General features: G+C 44.9%; 2 protein-coding genes across 6 annotated transcripts in view; both read right to left on the bottom strand.

The window, feature by feature from the left end:
• Window positions 1-1,242: 1,242 nt before the first annotated feature.
• si:dkey-251i10.1 (uncharacterized protein LOC100038774 homolog) lies at window positions 1,243-4,429 on the bottom strand. Its single transcript, XM_053618116.1, has 4 exons — window positions 4,185-4,429; window positions 2,716-3,202; window positions 2,458-2,598; window positions 1,243-1,848 (listed from the first exon to the last, which is right to left on the bottom strand). The coding sequence occupies exons 1-4, from the start codon at window positions 4,293-4,295 to the stop codon at window positions 1,691-1,693; spliced, it is 897 nt and encodes a 298-aa protein (XP_053474091.1). The 5' UTR covers window positions 4,296-4,429; the 3' UTR covers window positions 1,243-1,690.
• Window positions 4,430-12,832: 8,403 nt separating this feature from the next.
• The window catches only part of prrc2b (proline-rich coiled-coil 2B), a 19,007-nt gene continuing 7,379 nt past the window's right edge, over window positions 12,833-24,460 (bottom strand). Inside the window, exons 6-31 of one of the 5 annotated variants that reach the window (XM_053618581.1) lie at window positions 24,255-24,419; window positions 23,595-23,905; window positions 22,868-23,007; window positions 22,534-22,697; window positions 22,320-22,407; window positions 22,100-22,232; window positions 21,653-21,998; window positions 21,107-21,246; window positions 20,724-20,907; window positions 20,405-20,618; window positions 18,376-20,316; window positions 18,125-18,294; window positions 17,899-18,014; window positions 17,590-17,731; window positions 17,409-17,485; window positions 17,032-17,313; window positions 16,812-16,913; window positions 16,369-16,555; window positions 16,150-16,247; window positions 15,916-16,043; window positions 15,526-15,766; window positions 15,125-15,292; window positions 14,894-14,973; window positions 14,690-14,777; window positions 14,353-14,562; window positions 12,833-13,665 (exon numbers count right to left, since the gene is read on the bottom strand). In XM_053618581.1, the coding sequence (XP_053474556.1) occupies window positions 13,495-13,665; window positions 14,353-14,562; window positions 14,690-14,777; window positions 14,894-14,973; window positions 15,125-15,292; window positions 15,526-15,766; window positions 15,916-16,043; window positions 16,150-16,247; window positions 16,369-16,555; window positions 16,812-16,913; window positions 17,032-17,313; window positions 17,409-17,485; window positions 17,590-17,731; window positions 17,899-18,014; window positions 18,125-18,294; window positions 18,376-20,316; window positions 20,405-20,618; window positions 20,724-20,907; window positions 21,107-21,246; window positions 21,653-21,998; window positions 22,100-22,232; window positions 22,320-22,407; window positions 22,534-22,697; window positions 22,868-23,007; window positions 23,595-23,905; window positions 24,255-24,419 (6,086 nt within the window). In that variant the 3' untranslated portion in view covers window positions 12,833-13,494. Of the gene's footprint in view, window positions 13,666-14,323; window positions 14,563-14,689; window positions 14,778-14,874; window positions 14,974-15,124; window positions 15,293-15,525; window positions 15,767-15,915; window positions 16,044-16,149; window positions 16,248-16,368; window positions 16,556-16,811; window positions 16,914-17,031; window positions 17,314-17,408; window positions 17,486-17,589; window positions 17,732-17,898; window positions 18,015-18,124; window positions 18,295-18,375; window positions 20,317-20,404; window positions 20,619-20,723; window positions 20,908-21,106; window positions 21,247-21,652; window positions 21,999-22,099; window positions 22,233-22,319; window positions 22,408-22,533; window positions 22,698-22,867; window positions 23,008-23,594; window positions 23,906-24,254; window positions 24,420-24,460 lie in introns of those variants that run through there. The other 4 variants (XM_053618582.1, XM_053618583.1, XM_053618584.1 and 1 more) reach the window with 4 other exon arrangements.

Raw genomic sequence — 24,460 nt, 5'->3', positions numbered from 1 at the left:
GAGGAGTATTAGGAGTAGTGTTAGTAGTAGGAGGAGTATTAGGAGTAGTGTTAGTAGTAGGAGGAGTATTAGGAGTAGTGTTAGTAGTAGGAGGAGTATTAGGAGTAGTGTTAGTAGGAGGAGGAGTATTAGGAGTAGTGTTAGTAGGAGGAGGAGTATTAGGAGTAGTGTTAGTAGGAGGAGGAGTATTAGGAGTAGTGTTAGTAGGAGGAGGAGTATTAGGAGTAGTGTTAGTAGGAGGAGGAGTATTAGGAGTAGTGTTAGTAGGAGGAGGAGTATTAGGAGTAGTGTTAGTAGTAGGAAGAGTATTAGGAGTAGTGTTAGTAGTAGGAGGAGTATTAGGAGTAGTGTTAGTAGGAGGAGGAGTATTAGGAGTAGTGTTAGTAGGAGGAGGAGTATTAGGAGTAGTGTTAGTAGTAGGAGGAGTATTAGGAGTAGTGTTAGTAGGAGGAGGAGTATTAGGAGTAGTGTTAGGAGTAGGAGGAGTATTAGGAGTAGTGTTAGTAGTAGGAGGAGTATTAGGAGTAGTAATAGGAGTAGTGTTAGTAGCAATAGTATTAGGAAGAGTATTAATAGTACGAGGAGGAGTAGTATTAATAATAGTAGTAGCAGTAGGAGGAGGAGGAAGCTGACTGAAGTCTGGAGCTATGGATCTTCTCCAGACATTAACACCGGAAACACGTGCACACAGGAATTAAAGCGAGGATTCCAGACAGTGTGAGCGCTCTTGAGCGTCATCAGGCCTGAGCAGGAGATAATGAGGGACAAATATAGCAGTGGTGAGCTGGGAGTTAATCCCCTCTGTGCAACCAGAAACCGTTGGAGCGAGTCCAGGGAACAGCGTGAGCGTAATTTACATGAATGGTTCCACTCAATAAGAATCTGTACGATTCCACTATTACTCACCTCGTGCTGAAACGCTGACATCACGTGGGCCGGGCTCATAGTAGATCTGGATTCCAAGGAGATTTACAGGCTCTCTGATGCCAGGAAGACACCTCATGGGTCCGATCGACCGTTACATTACACTATAAAAGTATACAGCTTACCCCCCCCCAAAAAAAAAAAAAATTCGGCAAATAAACTGCAGGTAATAATTAACCTCAGAGTAGTAAAAAAGGGATTCAGTTTCATCACACCGGACCAGTCGATGACTCTTTCCCTATAACAGAGTAACATGATTGTGTGCGTGTTATACCTTTATGTAACTGAATGCAAATAAATAAATAAAGGCGTTCAGGGTTTGTTTTTTTCAGTAGGTTGAATTTATTCAAGTCATGAATTAAAAACTGGCGGAGTGAACAGGGAGAACACGCTCAGGACTTTCTCACGTGTAGGAATGAGTATTGAAGATGGGCAGTTGGGACCGGGAGAAAAAATTATGATAAACAGACTAAGAATGGCGCTCGTTCTCCTCTCTCTCACATTCTCACTCTCTCTCTCACACACACACACACACACTCTCACACACACCGTTTTAAATAAACACCATCTCTGTATTAATCAGAACCAGAACCAGCAGCAGTACTACTCGAGCCTCAATGATGAGGCAGAAGAGTCCAGCCAGAACAACAGGTTTGTTTTGTTACGTTACATGTTTTAAACGTTTTCTACTTTTCCCTCCTTGTTTTTCCCCCTCTGTGAACTTTACATTATTTAAAAAAAACGTTGACGGACGAGAAGGGGACGTCTAGATGACCTTCTTGAGCTCGTCGTACAGGACCAGCACGAAGGCGCCTCCCATGCCACGGAGCACGTTGGACCATGCACCCTTGAAAAAGGCCTTTGAGCCTTCATCGCGTGCGATCTTCTTCCAGCAGTCGATGGTGCCGGTGTACATGATGTCGGCTGAGAACACGACGAAAAGAAAAAAAAAAAAAAGTTCATCATGTACATAAAATTAAGTAAATGCTTTGAACATTATTCCAGAAAAAGTTATGTTTTTGCCGATAGTCGTTTTGACCGACAGCGAACCAATCAGAGGAAGGCCTGGAGACGAACCACGGTTACGATTGGCTGAGCATGGAAACCAATGAAACAGACCGTATATAATTCATAGAGGTCAATAAAGACTGCATTTTTTTTGTCCTGTTCTTTGGAACTAAAATTATAAAAATAACAATAAAAAAAGAACCAAGTGTAAGCACTAAGCAGGACATCCCTCTTAAAAAGGTGCAATAGGCAATTTTTTATTTTTATTTCCGAGCTTGGATACACCTCCTGTCAGTCATTTTATAGACACTCTACCGGCCAGGGGCGGAGCTTCGTCACAATCAGTGAGCATGGATTTAAAAAAATAACAATAAAATAAAATATTAATCTTACTTTCAAGTAAGAAAAAAAACCCCAAAAAAAGAACCATTTAGGAATGTTTAAGTTTTTATTTTTAGATATATCAATTATAATTCAATTCTAATTCATTTTAATTAATGGTTAATTTTAAAGTATTTTGTTTACCTCCTTTGCGGCCAGACTGCATCATCATGCGACGTCTGACCGTGTCGAACGGGTAGGACGCGAGACCGGCGACGGCCGTTACAGTCTGAGCGATCATCCAGCTCACGACGATGTGGGTGTTCTTGGGGTCGGGCATCATACCTGTGTGTCAAAAGAAATGAACAAACTTATGTGAGACGGATTTTTTTAAAGCTCCCAACACATTAACGAGGTGCAAAGCAGGACAGAAACCCAGCCCCGGGCGGTTCGGCGACTCACCTTTGGCGGTGTCGTAGATGCCGAAGTACGCCGCCCTGTAGATGATGATTCCCTGCACGGACACGTTGAAGCCCTGGTAGAGCCCCTTGAGGCCGTCGGACTTGAAGACCTTGACCAGGCAGTTGCCCAGGCCGGTGAACTCTCTCCCGGCACCAGCTTTGCCCACGTCGGCAGCCAGACGGGTTCGGGCGAAGTCGAGAGGGTAGACGAAGCAGAGCGAGGTGGCTCCGGCAGCACCTCCGGACGCCAGGTTACCGGCGAAGTAGCGCCAGAACTGCTTGCGCTTGTCCACGCCATCAAGGAAGATCTTCTTGTACTTGTCCTTGAAGGCGAAGTTGAGGGCCTGGGTAGGGAAGTACCGGATCACGTTGGCCAGGTTGCCCCTCCAGAACGACAGGAAGCCCTGCTCCTTAGGGATGCGCACCACGCAATCCACAATGCCCTTGTACTGCTTGTCGACCGTGATCTGCTTGCTGGCATGCTGGACCTGCGGACAGACAGAGAAACCTTACGTCTCACTTCCTGTCCAGACGACCTTCTCTCATCGACCCGGTCTTAGTGTCTCGATACCTGACACACCCGATTTACCTGCTAACCAGCTGAACGAGGCGTGTCCGAAAAGGGAAAACACCACTCATATCTCATATAAATAAAACACATTAAGGGTCACCAATATGACCTTGTACTTTTTTTAAAATTCTTATTAAAAAACACTGTGCTCCAACACACACGCTAGAAAACTACCCTAACACTATGTAGTGCAGCTGGATAGGGAACAAGAGCTCGGGGCAAAGAAGAGAAAAAAACTCCCCTTCCCACGACCTTGTCACTAGAAATCAGTCTAAAATTCCACCTACTAGTTTACTTTCATATCTACAGTTGTTTATTTGTTTGCTGGCTGATTTAAATGTAAAACGGAAGCTATAAGACGAGCCGCACAAGTCAGCGTTACTGAAAAGGGAACAATTACATAACGCCGCCGCTTCCTGTTTAATGGCCGCGTGCATGATGGGTCGGATTTTTTTTTTCCCCTAAAGAAACTATAAAATTACAAAAAGAAATCCCTACACACGCGGTCCAGCGATACGAACACGCGATAGTTTAAAACCTTATAACATTATAGATTTAAAAAAATGCGACAAAGTGATGCTAGGTGGTCTTTTTAAGCTAGCGCGAGCGCCACAATGTCATGCCCTCTTGAATGAGAAGCTACGCGGATATGCTAAGCTACGTTAAGCTAAGCTATGCTAACAATGCTAAGCTTGGAGGACACTGACGTAAAGGTTAGCTAGCTAACTAACCGAAAAATAATAATCGTAACCTTTATTCTTTTTTTAAAAAATAATTAAATACGAATAATATATTCGGTGTGAGGTATGAAGCCGGACCCGGCGGCCGCGGAAGAGGCAGCTGAGGCGGAGATGCTGGTGGGGGATTCGGTTACCGGGCCGACAAGATGCCGGGCATACCTGAAGGAGAAGCTTGACTCTCTCAATGGGAGCGACAGCTGTCTTGGAGATAGCAGCGGCGATTCCTCCGGCCAGGAAATCCTTGGCAAATGAAAGTGCAGTCTCATTCATCTTGGATGGTTTTTTTTTGTTGTTTCTTTGTTATAGATATTTCTCTTAAACTTATCCGGCCTAGTCTGCCTTCTTTCTAATCCCTCCCGGCTTCTGACTCGCTCGCTCGCCTGCTCGGTCGAAATGGCCGATTTTTATACAGGCTTAAGGATTTTTTTTCCTTCGCGAGCGCCTGTCTCGCGAGAAAAAATTGCGCGAGCATCGTATGCCCTATTGTCATTGGTTCCTGGGGCGATGACGTCGGCGCTCGGCCCTCCCTCTTCCGCCAATGACAATAGGAGGAGAAAAAATGATTAACACACAGAATATGCATACTAGTGCACTGCGCAGTGTAGTACGCGAGCAGGAGCTGTCGCCATGGTTACGCGCAGCCGCGATCTATTCCTGTGTACTATCTAGTGTGCAAGTATGCCTGAAAGGTTTTGAACACTTTGTTCAGATTGGGTTTTTTTTTTTTTTTTACGTATGTGTTCGTATACATGTACATTGATGTATAAGTAAATACTTTTTTTTTTAAGTAAGGAAGTATAAGTAAGTCTTTTTATTTATTAAATTTTTAAAAAATCTATTTTTAAATTAAAAACCAAACAATTCCCAGGATTATACAGGATGACCTTGTATACAGCACAAAATACAGTATATGTGCACACTACTGTTAGAATTATATTTCTCATATACATCATTTCATACAGGCTATGTGTATAGAATTTACTTTATTATTACTTTATTACTAAATTATTACCTTGATTACAAAAACACATACTGAATAAAATTGCATAATGCTAAAACTATTCATAGATTTCAAATCGGATTTGGATTATTATGAACTATGAACTGGACATTTTACAATGTCGTCTTACAAAAGGAAAATATTAACATCACAGGTCACATCACAAGTGTTTGCTTTTTTTCCCTCTTTTATATAAACATGTAACTCCAAACTCGAGGATCTGTAGTTCCTCGATGAACCTGTGAGATGTCCAAATAAACTTTATCCCAGTGACACTGTGAGGATTGTAGGACCTCGTCTCCGTCACATGACCTGCGTGTCCACTTTGTGTCCTGCCAAGTTTATATATATAGCTCGGAACAAGGCCCGCGAACAGTATGGACATTCTCAGCTGACGCTAAAGCCTAAAGCGAGCCAAGAATAGAGTTGTGCACAAGGCCTCGTCGTCCCGTGTCCTTCACAAAAGCGCTCAGGCTCAAGGCCTGCTGAGGTCACTGCAGATGTCAGACCTGAGCTTCAGCTCCCTCTAACACAAAACACAGGTAAAATCACGGTCTTAAAAATCCCTAGACTTCCTTACCTCCTAGAAGGTCAGATTGGAGCGACAGGTCACGGGTGTGTTTTGTACACACAGCAGTGCGTAATCCTGAACGAGCCGGTTTGCTCTGTGAGAACATTAAATCAAGATAGTTCCTTTGACTTTGGCGTGTCACTCTGTCCAACGTGACCCTGAGCCGTCCAGAGGAGCTTTGCGATTTACTCAAAATGTGATTACATCTGATTAAATCAGGTATAATCACATCTGACAGTGGTAGCTCAGTGGATAAGACCTTGGACTACTGATCATAAGTTCAAATACCAGCACTGCACTGTTGGGCCCTTGAGCGAGGCCCTTAACCCTCAACTGCTCAGTTGTATAAATAAGATAAATGTAAGTCGCTCTGGATAAGGGCGTCTGCCAAAATGCCATAAATGTAAATCCTTTAAACACACAAACACTTATAGCATACCAATATACAGTCACGTGAAGATGGGAGTTGTTGGCTTTTTTGACATATTTGGACGAGCAAATATTTGATCCATTTTGAAATAGCGCCTATTAATGAAGTTAGGAAAAATGAGCTTTTTCAATCATTTATTCAACAGAAATATCAATAGATGTGATATTCTTCTGTGGAAAAAGTAAGTACATTCCATTCCATAACCCTCCATTTCTTCTTTTTGAGCCGTTCCTTGGTGGATTTGCGAGTGTGTTTAGGATCATTATCCTGTTGAAAGGTCCACTTTCGGTTCAACTTCAACTTTCAGACAGACGGCCTCACATTATCTTCAAGCGCTCTTTGATATGATGCAGGATTCATAGCTGAATCAATGAACACAAGCTGTCCAGCCCCTGAGGCAGTGAAGCAACCCCAAACCATAACATTTCCACCACCGTGCTTCACAGTTGGTATGAGGTGCTTCTCCTGAAAAGCTGTCTTTGGTCTGCACCGGACATGTCTGCTGTTTCTGTGTCCAAACAATTCTATCTTTGATTCGTCCGTCCAGAGCACATTATTACAAAAGGCCTGGTCTTTCCCTGTATGCTCACTGCCAAATTGTAGTCTTGCAAAGGCTTTTTTCCTGGTACGCCTCCCATGCAGGTCAAATCTGTGCAACCTCTTTCTGATTGTAAACACATGCACTTTGACACCAACAGATGCAAGACTTACTAGCAGATCCTGTGATTAAATTTTGGGGTTCTTGGAGAATTCTTTTTGCATCAGACGGTCTGCTCTTGGGCTGAATTTTCTGGGACGGTCGGTGCTGGATTAATTGGCAGTCGTTTGAAATCTGCACCATTTGTAGATTATTTCCCTGACAGTGGAACGATGCATTTCATTGGTAAAAGGAAACTTTGTCTTTACGGACAAGGACATAAACCATAGCACATGGCACACTGTCAGTCTGAGTTTCTATTTTTATAGAAGTGGTGGGAAAAAAACAGAATAATGTCACTTGAGTGAAAGTCTAAACAATAAATAAGAAAAAAATTTTCCTGACATTAATATTAATCCCTAATATTAATTACCTTAATTCCTTTACGAGTGATTTTTATATTTCCCCGCAATTCCTCTAATATCTCAGACGCAATGAAATAGAAATTTAAATCTGAGTTTAAAGTTTAATATGAACTCACGAAGCTCGTGTATTCTGTCTTGAAATGACTCGAAGTAGAATTATTAATGACAGGAAAGTGTTTCTTTATTTGCATATTACAAAACATATACAAAAAAAACAACAACACAGTAGTACATTTGTTCACTTTAAAGAAAAAACCCCAGACGTATAGAGCGGGTGTATAAATATAAGAAGTGACGACACGTCATGAGAAACGGAACAGCGGGTTTTTCACGCTCACCAGGCGCACGACATCTCGGACGCAGCGTCGCTGTTTCGCCTCGTACGTATCGGAGACCAGCCGAATTCCGACTGGGCGTCGTCGACCAGGTGGCCACGCCCTAAGTGGGTGGGATTTCGGAAGCTCTGCTGTTTCCCTCTGAAGACTCGAGGCCTGGAGTTCGTCTGCGAAAAGCCCAACACAACGTGACTCCTCAAACTTTATATTAACGTAGTAAAAATATTTAAGAGGTTTTCAGACCTGGACGAAGACGGACGTGTTCATCTGGAGTGTTTCCACGCGCTCCGTTAGCTGATTCAGCCAGTCCACGTGTTCAGCGATGGACTGACGCAGATCTCCACCGTTCTAAACCAAACACGACAATATAAAAACAAATTTCTTTAATTCACACGAATGAGCAACAAGTTTTCAAACAGTTCCACTGTTTTATATATGGAGTTTGTCCTATGTGGGCGTGGCCAGGTGAGATTAGCAAAGCAAGAGGCACCAACGAGCTCTGCTACTTCGTTCCAAGCTTTATTTTTCTTCGTAGCAGTTCTAAATACATTTAATAAGATGTCGTGTACGACAGGAGAAGACGACACGACACTTATATAAACATTTGTATTCCGTTTTTCCAGTTAAAACAGTAAACATGAACTAAAGTGAAGCGAAGAAACGCCGGACCATATGCACCGTGTAGGATTGGTCTGAAGAATCGTTCGGGACAATCGCTTGGATTTGTGGCTTAACTGTGTCGAAACAAACAAACGCTTACCCGTCGCTTTCTTGTGTGAACGTGGGGTCACAACAAAATGGCAGTGAGTCGCTCAGGAGCCGAAAGAGTCGACTCTTATTGGTGAGCTGAGTCAAATGATCTGACTCGAGTCAAATGATCTGACTCACTGGATTCTTTTTAAAGCCTCTCACCCCAGACAGGTTTTCTTTCAGCTCTGCTGCAGCCAGGCGGACGTGTTCCAGTTTGTCGATCTGCTCCTTCAGGCGATCCTCCAGCTCCTGCATCATCATCAGACCTTCATCCATTCTCCTCACATGTTTGCCCACCATCCTGCTGGAGACTCCTGAGACGCCTAACACACACACACACACACACACACACACACACACACACATACATACATACATATAAGTGATGTGTCGTTCACTAAGGAGAGGAGTCGACTCTTTGAACCGACTCGCATTTGAGCCGTTCTGTTTTTCTTACCAGTCCATTAACAAATCCTTTAACTTTTTAATAATATTCCTATTTGAAATGCAAATGGAGTTTGTTTTGTTTTGTTTTTTTTAAAAGAGTAAATATTGGTGCTATAACATGAACTAAAACACAAGCAATCACTAAGCATCTCGATTCCTGATTCACACAGGTAAATGAACAACAATGAAAGAATCATTCGTTTCACTCTACTGGCGTCTCTTTTTCATAATAATCCGCCAAATCTAGTGTTATATTTTCTATCTTTGCAACATTTAGATGTAAAATGTCAATATAACGTGTTAAATAACTCACTGAACAGTAGTGAAGAAACCGCAGAAAGTTTTTCTCTCAGGTTTGTTGAACGACACTGGGGGGGGGGGGTGTTTCGGAATGCAGGGACCGGGTTGCCAGATGAATACTATTCCCTGACAGTGAATACACTACCAAAACCCGAGTATAAGTCTAAATAAAATTTGACTCTGTAGTCTAACGATCTGTAAATGCACCAAATACCCGTGCAGTAAAACTTCCTACATCATATACATACAATATTTAGTTTATACTGAACAAAAGATTTAATGTTGTTATTTATAGCGGTCTGGCAACACTGTTGAATCGCCGCGCCTTATAAAATATGTCACACGCAGCGGTCCAATCAGAGAGCAGCTCTGCAGCACGAGCTGAATAAATCCCCAGATTAGTACACTACGCATAGGAACGAAGCGTTTCCTGCTCTACACTGTACACCAAATCAGCCATAACATTAAAACCACCTGCTTAATATTGTGTAGGTTCCCCTCTCCTTGTTCCACCAAACAGCTCTGACCCGTCGAGGCATGGACTCCACATGACCTCTGAAGGTGTGCTGTGGTATCTGACCGTCCACGTGATGTAAAAGAAAACCCGATTCATCAGACCAGGACACCTTCTCCCATCGCTCCATGGTCCAGTTCTGATGCCCATTGTAGGAGATTTGGGTGGAGTACAGGAGGTCAGCATGGGCGCTCTGACCGCTCTGCAGCTACACATCTCCATACGCAGCAAGCTGTGACGCTCCGTGTGTTCCGACTCCTTTCTATCAGAACCAGCATCAACTTTTTCAGCAGTTTGTGCTGCAGTAGATCTTCTGTGGGATCGGACCGGACGCATCACTGAGACTTGGGCGTCCGTGACCCTTCACCGGTTCTCCGGTTCTCCTTCCTCGGACCACTTTTAGTAGGTTCTAACCACTGCACACCGGGAACACCCCACAACACCTGCTGTTTTGGAGATGTTCTGACCCAGACGTCTAGACATCACAATCTGGCCCTTGTTAAAGTCTCTCAGATCCTTACACTTGCCCATTTTTCCTGCTTCCAACACGTCAACTTCAAGAACTGACGTTCACTTACTGACGTGTCAGTGGTTTTAATGTTATGGCTGATTGGTGTATAGCACACTTTATATCTGATAGGAAGTTGTGTGTGATTGAGCCCCAACTCGTCAGTTTCATTTAGAGTTCGGTCCATTAATAATAATAATAATAATAATAATAATAATAATACCATCAAGAAATGAGATTAAATGGATCAGTCCAAGAGTTTTAAGGCTTTAAAAAACCAACAAAAATAAACAAAGTGAATTAAATGGATAAATGACAAAACCCAAAAAATATTAAAATAAACAACAACAAAAAAACATTAATAAGTGGTTAATAAAGAATTAATCAAACAAAAAATGTAAATTAATTTGATAATGCCTGGATGGTTGAGAACTTTAATCATAAAAAAAAATGAATAGTTAAAAAAAACCTAACAAATGAATGTGAATTAAATTAATTAATAAATAAAGCCCAAGAAAAAACACTACTAATAAATAAGTAGACGAAATGGATAATACCCAATTTAAAAAAAACAACAAAAACATTAATAACAGATTAATAAATAAAGAATCAAACAAACAAATATATTTGAAGTAAATGGATGGATAAGGCCAAATTTAAAAAATATAAATATATTAACAGATAATTAAATAATTCTAACTATTCTAAACTAATTAATAAAGCCAGAATGCTTTAAAATATTAAGAGTGGTTAAAGATAAACAAATTAATACATAACTTAAAAGAAATAAAGCCCACTTTTTAAAAGCTGGATAAAAATGAAAGAAATAAAGGGGTAATAAATAAATAAATAAATAAATAAAAAATAAAAACACTCGAGATGTTTTCTGATGCTGCATGTTGATTTTGCAAAATAACACCAACCATAAATAATTTTAAAATATGTTTTTATTCCCAGGTTGGTCAGTTTATAAACCTGATTTGAAAAATAAAAAAATTTAAAAAACCCCAGAAGATCCAAAAGCTGCTCAGACGATACCCAAAGATTTGCATAAAATTATCAAATATAATATTGATTAAAAATGATTAGAGAGTTAAAAGATGGACGTACAGGATATTACAATTTATTTATTTATTCAGTCCTCGGAGGATTACCGACTTAACGTTCATTTATAATCCTCTTCAGTATCTTTCACACAATCATTACACAACTTTATAAAGCCACACACACACACACACACACCCACACACACAGGAAAAGCTTCATGGGAACAAAGTCTTTCAAAAAGCATTTTGCTTTATTTAATTTTTTTCCTCTTCTCAATGAGATCATTATACAAGAGAAGAAAGAAAAAAAAAAAGAGCAATGATAAGTCACATCTCTGAAAGCAGAGGATAAACAACATTTAAGGATAAAGAGGCCTCTGAACCGGAGGAGGAGCGGCCCGTACAACAGAACTTAAATATGTAAAAGGAGAAAAGAAACTCTGGAGGTTACAAAGGAAAGACGTGAGCCTGTACAGTTAACGACGCGGGTCCGATGTACGGCGATCAAATTCACTTCTCACACAGGAGGTGGAGGAGGAAAAAAAAACCCCAAAAACGTCCTGTTTGAGGAATAGGAAAAGTCTTTTAAGCGTTCCTCACACGTTCCACAGCAGGCACGAGGCGTCTCTTTATTTACACCAGCACAAAGTTCTTTAGTTTTTTTTTGTTTTGTTAGTTTTTTCCATTTTGACAGCCGAAAGCACCTTTTTAAATTTTCCATGTGGTCGTGGGATGAGATGCTCAGGTGATATCCTCGTGAAGAAGTGAAGACCGTGTGTATGTTTCCCCCTGAAGAAGATTTTCACCAAAACACGTGACGAAGAAAAAAAAAACAAAAACTAAAAACATTTACTGATAACTCGTGAAATCCATTAGATCCTCTGCAGAAGGCGCTAAAACAAAGACACCTTTCATCTTTATCTCATGTCTATTAGGGCTGGGTGATACATGACCATGATATCGTTATCACAATACATCTTCTCTTCACAAGTTTGTGTGCGTGTTTTAAAAAAAAAACAAAAAAAAAACCCTTTAACAACCACTTCACTTCAGAATACCTTGAAAATCCCCCTCCCCCGGAAAAAAAAAAAAAGATCGTTACCACAGACCAGGCGCGTTTTTAAAATTTCAGGCTTTGAAATGTATTTATCTGGCCCTGAAACTAAAACAGCTCCGCCCCTTTTCACCTTAAAAAGTGACTAAACTGATACTTAAAGCGGTGCTGATTCACCAGGAAGGCAGCAGAGGGCGCTAACCACTAATCTTTCACACCAAGTCTTTAAAAATGTATTTATTTATTTTTATTCATAGCCACCCTCCTTACAAGAAAATATTACGATACTTGTTCAAAAAATGTCATGATACTTTTTTTTCCATGACATCACCCATCCCTAATAACTACACAGCAACAGATCAGATCAAATATTAGATTGAAAAACAAAAACCAAACAAAAATAAAAAAAATAAACAATCACCATTTAACACTGAAGTGCCCTACGTTTACACACACAGAACCAACCTTAGTGTTTCAAACAGCTCAAAAATGACATCACGAAGTTCTCACACACGCGTGTATATTCCTTTAAACGCTGACACGGCGCTTGAAACGGAGGGGGATGGGGGAGGGATTTGGGGGAGGGAGTAGATTACATCTGCACATAAGGGGAAGAAAAAAAACCCCACACTGGGTTAAAAAATAAACTTCTTTCAGGAGTTATATCTAGAACAAAAATCCTCAAATGACCGGGTTCGGGACCTTGTGTGTTTTATTTGAGTAAAAGGTGCCCTTTCATAACAGAGCAAATAGGCGCTTGATTATGATTTTTTAAATATATTTATTTAAAAAAAAAAAAGAAAAGAAAAAAAAAAAACCAAACAGAGAAAGGGTTAAAATTCCATGGTTTCCAGTAAAAATGAGACACTGTAGTTCTTAAACAAGACATGTTTCATCGCGTCACGCTGATCGTAAACTACAGCCCGACCTCGGGGGCGGGGCGATTTTGGCGAAGGGGGCGGGGTGACGAAAAGAACTCATGGTGAGGCTTTTTTCCTTTCTTTTTTAAATCATCGTCGTTCTTCTTGAAATGGAAAATAAATAACGAGGATCTTGAAGAGAGTCTGCTTAGAAGAGTCCCAAGCGATCACATCTGTGTATATTTATATATATATATATATATAATATAGTATACATTTTTATATATAGATATATTTATATATATCTCTCTATACGGTGCTTTACCAAGAAATGTCCTGTTCTGGTGCTCCTGTGGTTCAGTCTGTGGTCCAGTGAAAGATGAAGGACGAATGAGAACCAAACTAATATTAGAGAGTGAGAGAGAGCGTGTGAGAGAGAAAGAGAGAATGTGAGAGAGAGTGTGTGTGTGTGAGAGAGAGAGAGACAGAGTGTGTGTGTGTGAGAGAGAGAGAGAGAGACACAGAGAATGAGTCCTTGGTTCGAGCTCAGATCCTCAGTATGATGGGGTGGGTGTGTGTGAGCTCTGTGAGATCAGGCCTTGCTCTCCTCCACTTTAACGCTATGAGGTTTAATGGCTCCGGTGCGGTTCGGTTTCCCCGGTCCGGCTGCAGTGGCCTCCTGCAGTTTCCCGGGAATCACGGATGAGGAAGAGGGCGCCTTCAGATCGGACACAACCTGCCGAGCCTCACGAAGGACCTTCACCTGCACAGGAACAACCGAAAGAGAGCATCAGTGCTTTAAACACGACTTAAACAACACATTATTATAACACAATCATTCAACTCTTCGTGACGGAGCGGTGAGACGAAGTGGGTCCAAACTCCTGCTTAATTCCTCTTACTACACTGCAACTCGCAATTTAAAAAAAAAAAAAAAAAAAAAATTTGACTAAAGAACGACACGCCTCACTTTTTAATCCGTTTGTAGTTCTCACTTGTTTTACAGAAGCTATAAACAACAAATCATCTTTCTCCTTATAACTTAGTATCTTAGCATCTTCACAGTAGACGCCCTTTTGGCCTAGAATTTTCAGAAATGTATTCTTGGCGTTTTCTCGAGCGATTTCTTGAGGAATTTCCCTGAGATGCGTTTTGAATTGCTGTGGTACAAGAGGAATAAAACACTCGGGGATATGCCGTTATATTAAATCACACCGCTCCGTCACTCAGCATTTTATATTTCACTAACAGCAGCTCTGACTTTATTCACTTTAATGCATTATAGATAATAAACATAATATCAAACTTATGTTTAAACTTTTTTTTTTTGAAAAACGATCAATGTAAAGCATTATTATTTTAATTCTACAAAAATAGACCAATATGAGAAAAGAAGTGGATGAACTGAAATTACCTATGTATATTTTTTTTTTTACAGTGGGTGGCTCACCTTCGTGCCCTCCTCCGCACCCTTGTTAGGGGGCTCCGGGTTGGTAGGGGGGGTGGAGTGGGGAGGATCGTGGCCCGGGCTCGAGTAAGGGGTAGAGCGCATAATTACAGCCTTGTTTACCTGCATTACAGGTCTCTGGATGGGGTTTGGGAAAGGCCCGCTGGTAGAGGTGCGCATGTGCATCACCATATTGCCCTGTGGAGGGGGCACCTGAACGCCAAATAAATAAATAAATAAGGAAAGAGAGAGAATAAAACAAAATAGTTAGGAATGTTAAAAAAAAAAAGAAGAAGGTATAAAAAGGAATGTTTGGGGAACGTTTCGGAAACGTAAACACCTGTTGAGCATAATGGCCGGGGAGCGGGCCGACGGTCGGGGGGGCACCGGGACCAGATGGCTTCCCACTGGGGCTGGCAGAACCTGGCCTGAAGAACCGAGAGACAAAGAACAAAGAAAACAAAAAGAAATTCAAGAGGCTTTACGTTTTAAAAAAAGAAAAAAGAAGAAAATCAGCAAGCTCACCTGTGTAGCGCTTACGCACCTGTACGAGCCGCCAGGTATCCCAGGTGAGTGGCTGGCTTTATCAGGGAACTGAAATCCTTTCATCTCCAGCTGAGACTGCTGAAAAAACCCGAATACGTAAAGGGTAAATGGAAAAAAAAAAAAAAAAAAAGAATTAAATCAAATAAACACAACCTACAATTAAGAAAGAATTACAAAATGATATTGCACCAAAAAAAGGTTTAGAGATCAGAAATGGTGACGTGGTCACCTCTCGGCTGGCGGTGAGGACGGGAGGCTGGGACGCGGTGGGAATGATGCGGCGTGGGGCGCCGACAGACAGGTTCTGCCCCTGCTGGAGCTGGATGGACTGCGGGAGGATCAGGTGCTGCTGGGCCGAACCGTAACGCAGCTGAGAACCGGGTAAAGGCATCGTCACCTGCGCACACACACAAACAAACTCTAATTAAACAAACAAAAAAATACTGCATACTTTGAAATTAAATTAAAAAATCCGACTAGGAAAAACCAAAGAACTCCTACTTGTACACCAACTTGGGATGGCGTCCACAACCCCGTGTCCAACGAGCGAGAGACGTCAGATCGACACGGCAATAATGCGTCCAGATTTTAACAAGATTTAAAAAAACAAAACAAAACAAAACAATATACCTGAATGAGCTGCGAGTCCATGAGCTGAGACGTGCCCATTCCCGCCGCCTGGTTGATGGTGCTGTCATAAACCAGCGCCTGGCTGCCGTTAATAGGCTGGAAGTGCGAGCCGGACTGCGGCTTCACCATCTCGGAGGGCTGCATGCCGGGGAACGCCGAGTACGGCCCTTTCAGAGGGGCCGCACCGGAAAGCACCATGGCGCTCGGGTGGGACAGGCTGGGCTGCATGTACACCTGCGACCTGCGAAGGTAAAACAAACACTTTCACTTTAACAACAGCTTCATTTACAATACTACACTTTATATTATAAGTAACGTGGCAGCCATGTTACTCGCCCATGCCCACCTTGATTTGGGGGAATTTTTATTTCTTTTTTTTTTTTTATTTACCTGAAAGTAGGAATAGAGTTGAACATCTCCTGGGACTGAGACACGGGCAGACCGCCCCGGAGTCCCAACTGAGCCTGAGCCTGCAGAGACGTGTGGAGGGAGATGGGGATCTGCTGAGCAGCTGCAGCCTGACACACACATGAAAGAAAAAAAAAAAACCAAAAACCTCATATTCCAAACAATGACGTGTGTGAGAAGTATCCTTCTGCTTTATTTAATGCGTTAGCTTCTTACCTGCTGGTAGCTTTGCTGCTGAGTCATGGTCTGCGGCACCAAACGAGGCTGGCTTGGAAACACGTGGCCGTCCAGGTACAGAGGGGGGATGTGATTACCTACACAGGTGAGGTCAAAACATTTAAGATGAAGTGTACATTTAAGAAAAGAAAAAATAAATTAAAAAATTCACCACTATCTCCGATCTAACCTCTAAAGACACACACGAATAAATCTGACCTTGCATGGACACGGAGGGAGCGACAGATGCCACGGGCATGGGAGGCATGGACACTCCTCCGAACGAGCTGTAACTGACGGCGCTGGACGAGCTGCAGGGAGGCTGCGAGACGGACCCGGCGCTGCCCGGAGAACCCTGCTCGGGGAGGGACTGCGAGTTCTCCCAGGCTTTACGTGCAGACTCCATCTAAACAAAAACACGGAGCGGTGCCGTCAGACTAAAGGCTGACACGCGATCCTAAACCGTTAACCAGCGAACTCCTCCCTGGTCTGCAGAGTTTTCTCTTTGTGATGAAATAAACACAAACACTAGCCACTTATTAAGACGACGAACTTCCTGCTAACGTCTGTATCGCTATCGCGACGTCACAGGAAAGGAAACACTCTTTAGTGCCTGGCTAAAGAGTTTGTCTAAAGCTGTTGGTATACGGTGCGATGTGTACCTTGAGTGTGAGGTCGGTGCTGGGGAAGGAAATGGGATTGAGGCTGATCCCGGGCTGCAGGTGATCTCGACGCAGCATAGGAATGCCCTGAGCAAGGCCCGCCTAAAACGCACATGTAAAAAAACAATTCGGAGTGTAAATAATCATGACTCCTTCAACCCCCACCACAGGAGCACCACGGAAACGTTAATAACACTTTAACGGATCTCCTGAAACCCACGTTGCTGGCGAGAGCGTCCTGCAGCTTGGTGACGGGGTTGGACACGGCCACCGGCGCCGATCCCGGAGGGAGGCTGAAGTCCGAGTCCTTGGCGCTGACGCCGAACTCGATGGGCGGGACGGGGAGGACGTTCTCCACGTGGATGTCCACTCCGTTAACGGGCGTGATGGGGCCCTCCAGACGCTCCACGCCCTCGGAACCCTTGCGGTTCTTCAGAGAGCGCTCGTTTCCGATCGGCCCGGGTTTGTGCTCTTTGCTCTGCTCCGGCCCCGCGTCCGAATCCTGAACGATATATTTAACGAGTTACGGTAATCACAATTACGGTAATCGTATTATTATTGATTGATTTAACAATATTGATGTTATTCAAGCACGACCTCTGAATTCGGTTCGCTCCCGGTGTACGACACCTGCTTCGTCCACGAGTCTCCACCAGACGACTGAACTGTTAGAGCTTCAATGTGAGAGGGGAAAAACACAAACAGTTTTTATACAATTTCATACAATGCTGAGGTTTGAAGCTATTCCTACACACAGCTGGAGAGCGTATAGTGTTACCCGTGCTGTTGGTCTCCCAGATCTCAGTGCCGAGGTTGTTTGTCGAGAGTGTTTCCTCGGGCTGTTCCATCGAGATACCGCCCTGCTTCTTTGCGAAACGAGGAGGCATTTTTGAAGCAATCGCTCTGTTCTTTACCGTTACCTGTCGGTGCACACACACACACACAACCAGTGACCACATCGTACATTTCAAAACAACCTACTAGTCCTTTCCTGACAGGATTAGTTTGTAATGTTAAACTATACACACTAAAGACAAGTCAATGTTCAGTACTGCTGTAAATCTAATCTACTTAAACGCTAACGCACCGGCGCTCCCGGCTCCTTCCTCCTGCGTTCGTCCTCCTGTGGACGCCGCTGTTTTTTGGCGAGAGCGTCTTGGAATCCGTCGGGACTCGGAATAGAGACTCCCGAGTCGCTTTCGACTGCCAAAGAGTTCAGACGTTTATTAACGTGTATAAAATTTACAAAAATAAAAAGGTCAAAAGTAGTGTAATTTTTCTCTCCACCCGCCCCTCCCTAATTTCGTTCTTACTCGGGTAGCTGTTCAGGTCGTACTGTGAAAGCGGCTCGGACAGGTCTCCCCCCTTCAAGCTTCTCGGTTTTAGATCTTTCTCCAGCTTCTTTCCTGAAGATTCAGCGTTGCTGGTGGAAAGGCCATCCTCGCTCTGCTCCACGCCGTACGGAGAAGTGTCCTCGGGACTCCTGCGCACATTAAAAACGGGGTTAAATTACTCCTTATAGCACGCCACGCGGATAATTTCTGTACCGGACCGACCGTCTCACCGTCTGCAGTTGGTCGTCACTCCGTTCTGCCAGCCGTCGTTTCGGTTCGCCGGACCGCCGCCGGACAAAGGCATCTTTGAGCTTTCCAAAATGTCACTCTTGCGATTCTGTCTCTCCACCAGAGGGCGCTGGCTGGAGAAACTTCTCTTGGAGAGCTCTCGTTTCTCGGAGCCCGGCTCCCCATGGCCCGGTTCTGCAGCCGCTTCGCCGCGTTTCTCTCTCCAGTCGTTCAAGTCGCTGTTTTCCGATCCGGTTTCCCAGTCCTCCCCCTGAGGAGCGAATTCCTGCTGCCTACTCCCGGGATACTGACCAGGCCAACGGTCTTCTCCGGTTTTGGCCCGACCCGGCCAAGGATTAGTGAAATCCCCGTTGACGTACTCGTCGCCGTTCCACTGCCCTCCGGTTTCTCGTTCCTGGCGTAGACGGCGAAACCGAGGGGGTTTGTCTTGGCGAGGAGGGCGTCTTCTCCTCAGCGGCCGGTTGTCAGAGTTTTCGTTGTCCAGATGGTACTCGCCGTCTCGGTCTTCGACTCCGTTCTCCGCGAAAGACGAGGCGAACTTCGGAGGGTATTTCACAAAGTCGCCTTCCGCGGATTTTCTTGAGAAGGACTCGTTTGTAAAGTTGTAGCCGTTCTCCTGCACGGCTCCGCCTCCGAACTGGCTCCCTCTTCCACGCCAAGAGGAAAAATCCTTCGAGCCGAACCCACGGCTGTACCCGGCGTTCAGGCGTGGAGGAAGGGACCGACCGAAACTTCTGGTTTTGGGTTTTTCCCTCGCTTCTCCACCGGCGCTCTGGTCGTTATTGTAGACCTTATTGGACCTCCAGGAATCCCTATCTGCCCTTTTAGTGTCTCCGGATGCGGAATACGCAGCTTCTCCGTTCTCTCCGTTTTTCTGGCGACGGCGTTTGGGCAGCTCTTCGTATTCCGAGGCCTCACTCAGAGTCTCGCTCATGTTCCGTCTTCGCGGTTTGCCTCGTTGCAAATCCTCGGCCTTAACAAAATCCCTCGACCCTCGACCTCGGCCTGACCGTTGGATATTCCCGGCGTTGTACGTTCCTCTATTGTCGCCACGCCCTCCTCGGCCTCCTCCGCGCGAGTTGAACTCTCTGAAGCCTCTCCCGCGGCCTCGTCCCACTCCTCTGGCTCCGGCGAACGCCTGCTCTTCGTCGATAAAGATCCAGTTGTTGCGGCGAGGCGGCAGAGGCTCTCTGCTTTCGGAGTTCTCTTTCACCTGGGAATTACCACCATCCCAGCCGTTCTCCTTGTTGGACTCTTCGCTCGGGTCGCTCAGTTTTTCGACTTTCGGCCAAGAAGACTGCTTCTCGTCATGAGAGGCGACGGGAGGAGGAGGAGCCGGGTGCCTGCTGATCACCGGCTGGTTGTCCTTTTTCAGGTCGTAGACGTTGGTAAGGACTTCCTTCTCGAGTCTGTATGGAACAGGCTTCTCTTCCGGTTCAGATTTGGGCTTCTCGTTCTCCTTGTCCTCCACTTTCAGGGCCTTGAGCACCGGTTTCTTGATAGGACCAGTCCTCCTAAAGGTTCTGCTGCTCGGTTCGGACGGGTGGCTAACCCCGCCGCTACTGCTGCTGCTAGACCCCGGATCGGACCACCGCGCGCCGTCTTTGTCTTTCTTCCCGGAGTCGTCTTTCCTCCAAAAACCAGAGTCGAAACTCTTCTCCTTGCCCTCACGTGCTTCGTCACGAGAATCCAGACCGTCTCTCTGGTGCCGGTTAGAGGAACCCTCCTTCTGGTGCTCGGGTCTTAAGTACTCGCCGTGTCCTGGCAGCTGAGGCGCTTCTTCGTCTCGCTGCGAGCCAAGAGAAATATCGGACCCTCGACTCGGGCGATAGCCCTGATGCGGAAGATCTTCTGAAGGACTTTCGACCCGTTCCATCCCTCTCTCCTCGTAGGAGTCCTGCTGAGAGCATGACCGGTCACTCCTGCAAAATAAAAAAAAAAATAAACACAACTCAAAATCTGTCTTCTTACCATTTCAAAACACATCTAGGAGTAATCCGTCTCACATACCTGTCGTCTGCCTGACTCCTCTCAGCGCGCTCGTGCTGTCTCTGGTAAGGTGGGGTGAAACTGCGCGCAGGTGGGTAGCCATCTTGGCTCCAAACCGAGTAAGTGTCACCAGCGAGCGCTCTCCTTTCCGGATGCGTCCCGGGATGGCAACCCTCATCCGAGGCAGACCCAGGGCTGGTGAGGCGATCCTGCTGCCCGGCCGGCTTCATCACGCCTGCAAAAGGAAATAAAATAAAATAAAAATAAATAAAGTGTGTAAATAAATAAATTTTACTTAAGCCGAAACGCCACGTTGTCGGCTCCTTGTCGAGTAACGTACCCGAGGAGTGGACACTCTGAGAGTAATAATCAACAGTCGAGCGTCCCTGGGTCATGCGTGGGTCCATGTAAGGGGGCATCATCATCCAGCGGGGGTCAAACCCGAGCACGTGAGGGGGGTAATAACTCCTCTGAGCAGGACCAGAACCAGACTGCTGCCACTGCTGCATCTTATACACCTGATCCTAAAAACACAGGCAGAAAATGAAACCGCGTAATACTACTGAGAACTACAGAAATAAACCACACTCGATGAGGAGGGGAAAAAAAGCATCAAAGCGCCTACAAATGTCTGATGACTGACTACACGAGCGTCCTGGAGAATTACAGGATTAAAACTCTAAAGCTCGTCGTGCCTGACGGACTTCAGCTGCTGCCGCTCACCTGCTGCTGCTTTTGGAAACGGGGTGGAACGGCCTTCTGGTGGCGTTGAGCATGATCCGGACCGTCGTCCTCGCTCCTGTAGCTGAAATCGTCTCGGTAGTCCTGGCTGTGGAGCGCGTCGGCTTTCTGCTCGGACACATCTGCATCAGCATGGAACGAGAGAGAGAGAGAGAGAGAGAGAGAGAGAGAGAGAGAGAGAGAGAGAGAGAGGGGATAAATAATCAGAATGCACAGAAAAACAAATCAAGCTGGTTTTGGCATTAAAGGTGCGATAGGCGTTATTTTGTTTATTTTTTTATTCTTCACTTGTACAAATAACCTGTAAGATATGGAGAACACGATATATTTGAAGAAAAATAAATAAATAAAAAGGATTAAACTGTAGCCTTAGCATAAGGTTCTGGGGGCGGAGCTTCATGATGAACATGGGCTTGAATCATTCACACGCTGCACATACTTAATCGGTACAGACGTAATCTTACATGATGCACCTTTTAACACAGAAAACATTAAAAGGTTTCTCGTTAATTAGTGAATCGTTCAGACCTTTATTCCCATGCTGCCAGGCTTCCTGGTGAGGTTTGCCTGTCTCTCTCCCGGGTGACGGTGAAAGCTCCTTGTTATCTGCTCCGTGCGCGTCGCCGGAGTGCGCCGCCGGTCTCTCGATCTTGCCGAATTTCTCGTCCAGTTTCTTGAGTTTCTCGGCACAGGCGGCTAGCCTCTCCTCTCGGGCGCGCCTCTCCTCCTCCTCACGCCTCCGCCGCGCCCTCTCTACGGCTTCGGAGACATCCGGCGAGACGAATTTTCCCCGAGGAGGGGCAGGAGGAGCGGAACGCTGAGACTCGTCCTGTTCCTCCACAGACTCGCTCGCACCGCTGGTCTTCTGCTGGGGCTAGGAAATAAATAAATAAATAAATAAATAGATAGATAGATAGATAAGATCTCAGATAAGATCGACACTTTGCGACAGATGAGGATTCTCGCTTTTATTACCTGACCGTCTGTGGAGCTGTATCTGCTGTTGGTTTTTCTGGAAGGCAGAGGATCGTGCTGGTGATGGTACGCATCTTCCTGACCGTCTGAGCTCAGGGACGACTGGCGCTCGCGACGAGACTCCCACTCTCCCCTAAAAACAGCGAGACGGTAAATTACCAACACGTCCAAGCAGTAGTAGTTTATTCGGAAAGTATGTTAAAAGGATGCAGAGACGCACCAGATCTTGCTCTTATCGCTGGGGGAGTGATCCTCTTCATCGTCACTGAATTTGAGCTTCTCACTGTAATCCACCTCCTCGTGAAGACCTGGAAAGATGATCACGTTTGTTTACACCTCAACAGCGCGTCACTGGATTATTAGTGACGTACACAACGAACCGGCTGGAATTCAGCAAGTAAGATTTCCGAGTACAGCTCGTTTGACGCGTTTACCTGCCCATCCATCCTCGCAATCGTTGTCCAGGTCGTCCAGGTCTTTCAGATCGTCGGGGTTGATGATGGCGGGACGGGAAGGCCGGCCTCCGGGACGCCGGACGGGCCGGGGAGAGGGACGAGGTGGGACTCGGCCGAACCGGTTTTCTCTCCGCACGTCTCCGCTATAAACAGAACACGCCGTTAATTTAAATCCGAGTCAGAGATCTGAAACTGATCCTAATCATCGTTTACTTCTCAGACGCTTCAATGTGAAACTTTCGTTACGAGAGGAACGGACAGTAAAGGAGCGCTCGGTTGTCGCAGGTTGTTAAAAAGGTAGGCAGGTACGCACTTGACAGGATCAGGAGGAGGGTAAGTCGGTCTAAACGTAGGTCGAGCATCAAAGCGCATAGGGGCGACAACAGCAGCAGCAGCAGCAGCAGCTCCGTGCTCGGAAGAACTCGGTCCATCACGAATCTCCTTGGGACACATCTGATGGAGATGGAAAAAATATATATATATATTTTTTACATTTTTCTTAAAGACGTTTAGCAATATATGAAAAAGTAACACTCATTTTTATCACAATTATAATTCACATTCAATTTTGGAAATAAATTCACGCTTGTTAGCAAGATGCAGAGCGACGTTTTTGTGGACTATTAACGAGAGTCAACGACAGAAAAAGAATAAATTTTTTTAACGGGGCAGAAAAAAGAGAAAATTATGCATGTGTGCAATAAATAACAACAAGACTGAAAACATGAGGGGAAAAAGATGAATAAAAAAACAAACAAGAAATGAGCACTGACTTAATTTGAATCATTTTCTTTATTTCCCCTTTCTCTTTTTAAAACTGTACCAAAAAAAACCTTGTCACTCACTACTGTTATATTACGGCATAATATTTTGATTTTTAAAAATATATATTAGTTATTTACACACTCAGTCCACGTCACAATACTAAAACTAAAGAAAACGCACTTTATATTAAAATCTAACTTTCAAAACAGAAGAACTTAAGAGAAATGCAGCTCCTGTGTTTATGAGGGTTAATGAACCCTGTATGGAACCCTTACAAAGGCGGGCAGCATGTCGTGGTAGGTGGTGGTCGAGGAGTGATGGAGCTGATACTGCAGACCCGGCGTCGTTCGGCGTGTGGGCGGAGCCGGTCGGAGCGAAGGATCCTTCGGGTCGGGAGACGTCGCGTTGGCGGTGGTGACGGCGTTAGCGGAAGAGGAAGAGGAAGTGGAAGATGAGGACGGAGGAGGAATAGGAGTGGTAGCCTCAGGAGAGGCACTGGTTTTGCCCTCTGAATCGGAGGAGAGGGCTGAGGATAGAGACGGGGGCTGCAGGTACCTCCCTCCACCCTCCCTCCAACTCGTCACGTCTGAACACACACACACACACACAAAAACACATGAGCAAGGGCGACTTCGACAGATGAGCAACGCTAACGCTATTTATACGACTCGTTTATAAAAACTTTTTTTTTTTCATTTTTAAAAGCGCAACCTAACGGCGTATTTGATTTTGGAGGACTTCAGCGCTGAATGTGGGACCTCTATTTCACTTCTACTGGCACACGGAGCCGATAAAGAGCACCGAGGTTCTGGTTTCTTTGCGCACGTGTAGCGTAAGTCGTCACGCGTGTCGGGTTAACGACCTTTGGGTTTGCGTGCGGCGGTTAAAGTTACGTATCTGACGGGATGTAAACGAGCCGCGGTTCTGAGACTCACTCTGAGGGCGGAGGCTTGGTCCTGGCCCATACGACGGATCGAAGGCGCTTTTTTCCTTGCCAACCTTGTCCTGTTCTCCTGCTGCTTTCAGCGTCGGAAATTCCTCGTGAGAGAAGGGCTGCAGTCGGTTTGAGGCCCTTAAACCTGCAGGAAGAGCCAGTGTTACTTACACACACAAACACACACACACACACACACACACACAC

This window comes from Ictalurus furcatus, chromosome 28 (assembly GCF_023375685.1).
Source record: "Ictalurus furcatus strain D&B chromosome 28, Billie_1.0, whole genome shotgun sequence".
Taxonomy (NCBI): domain Eukaryota; kingdom Metazoa; phylum Chordata; class Actinopteri; order Siluriformes; family Ictaluridae; genus Ictalurus; species Ictalurus furcatus.
Note: the sequence above shows the minus strand (reverse complement) of the source record. Positions and strands in the feature narration are given on the sequence as shown.

Bases quoted from the DNA above. Each gene is read 5' to 3' on its own strand.
- si:dkey-251i10.1 (XM_053618116.1), bottom strand. From the start codon at position 4,295: ATGAATGAGACTGCACTTTCATTTGCCAAGGATTTCCTGGCCGGAGGA. The intron at 2,599-2,715 runs GTGAGTCGCCGA...TTTGACACACAG, and splicing joins CATCTACGACACCGCCAAAG to GTATGATGCCCGACCCCAAG. The intron at 1,849-2,457 runs GTAAACAAAATA...TCGTGTTCTCAG, and splicing joins GCAGTCTGGCCGCAAAGGAG to CCGACATCATGTACACCGGC.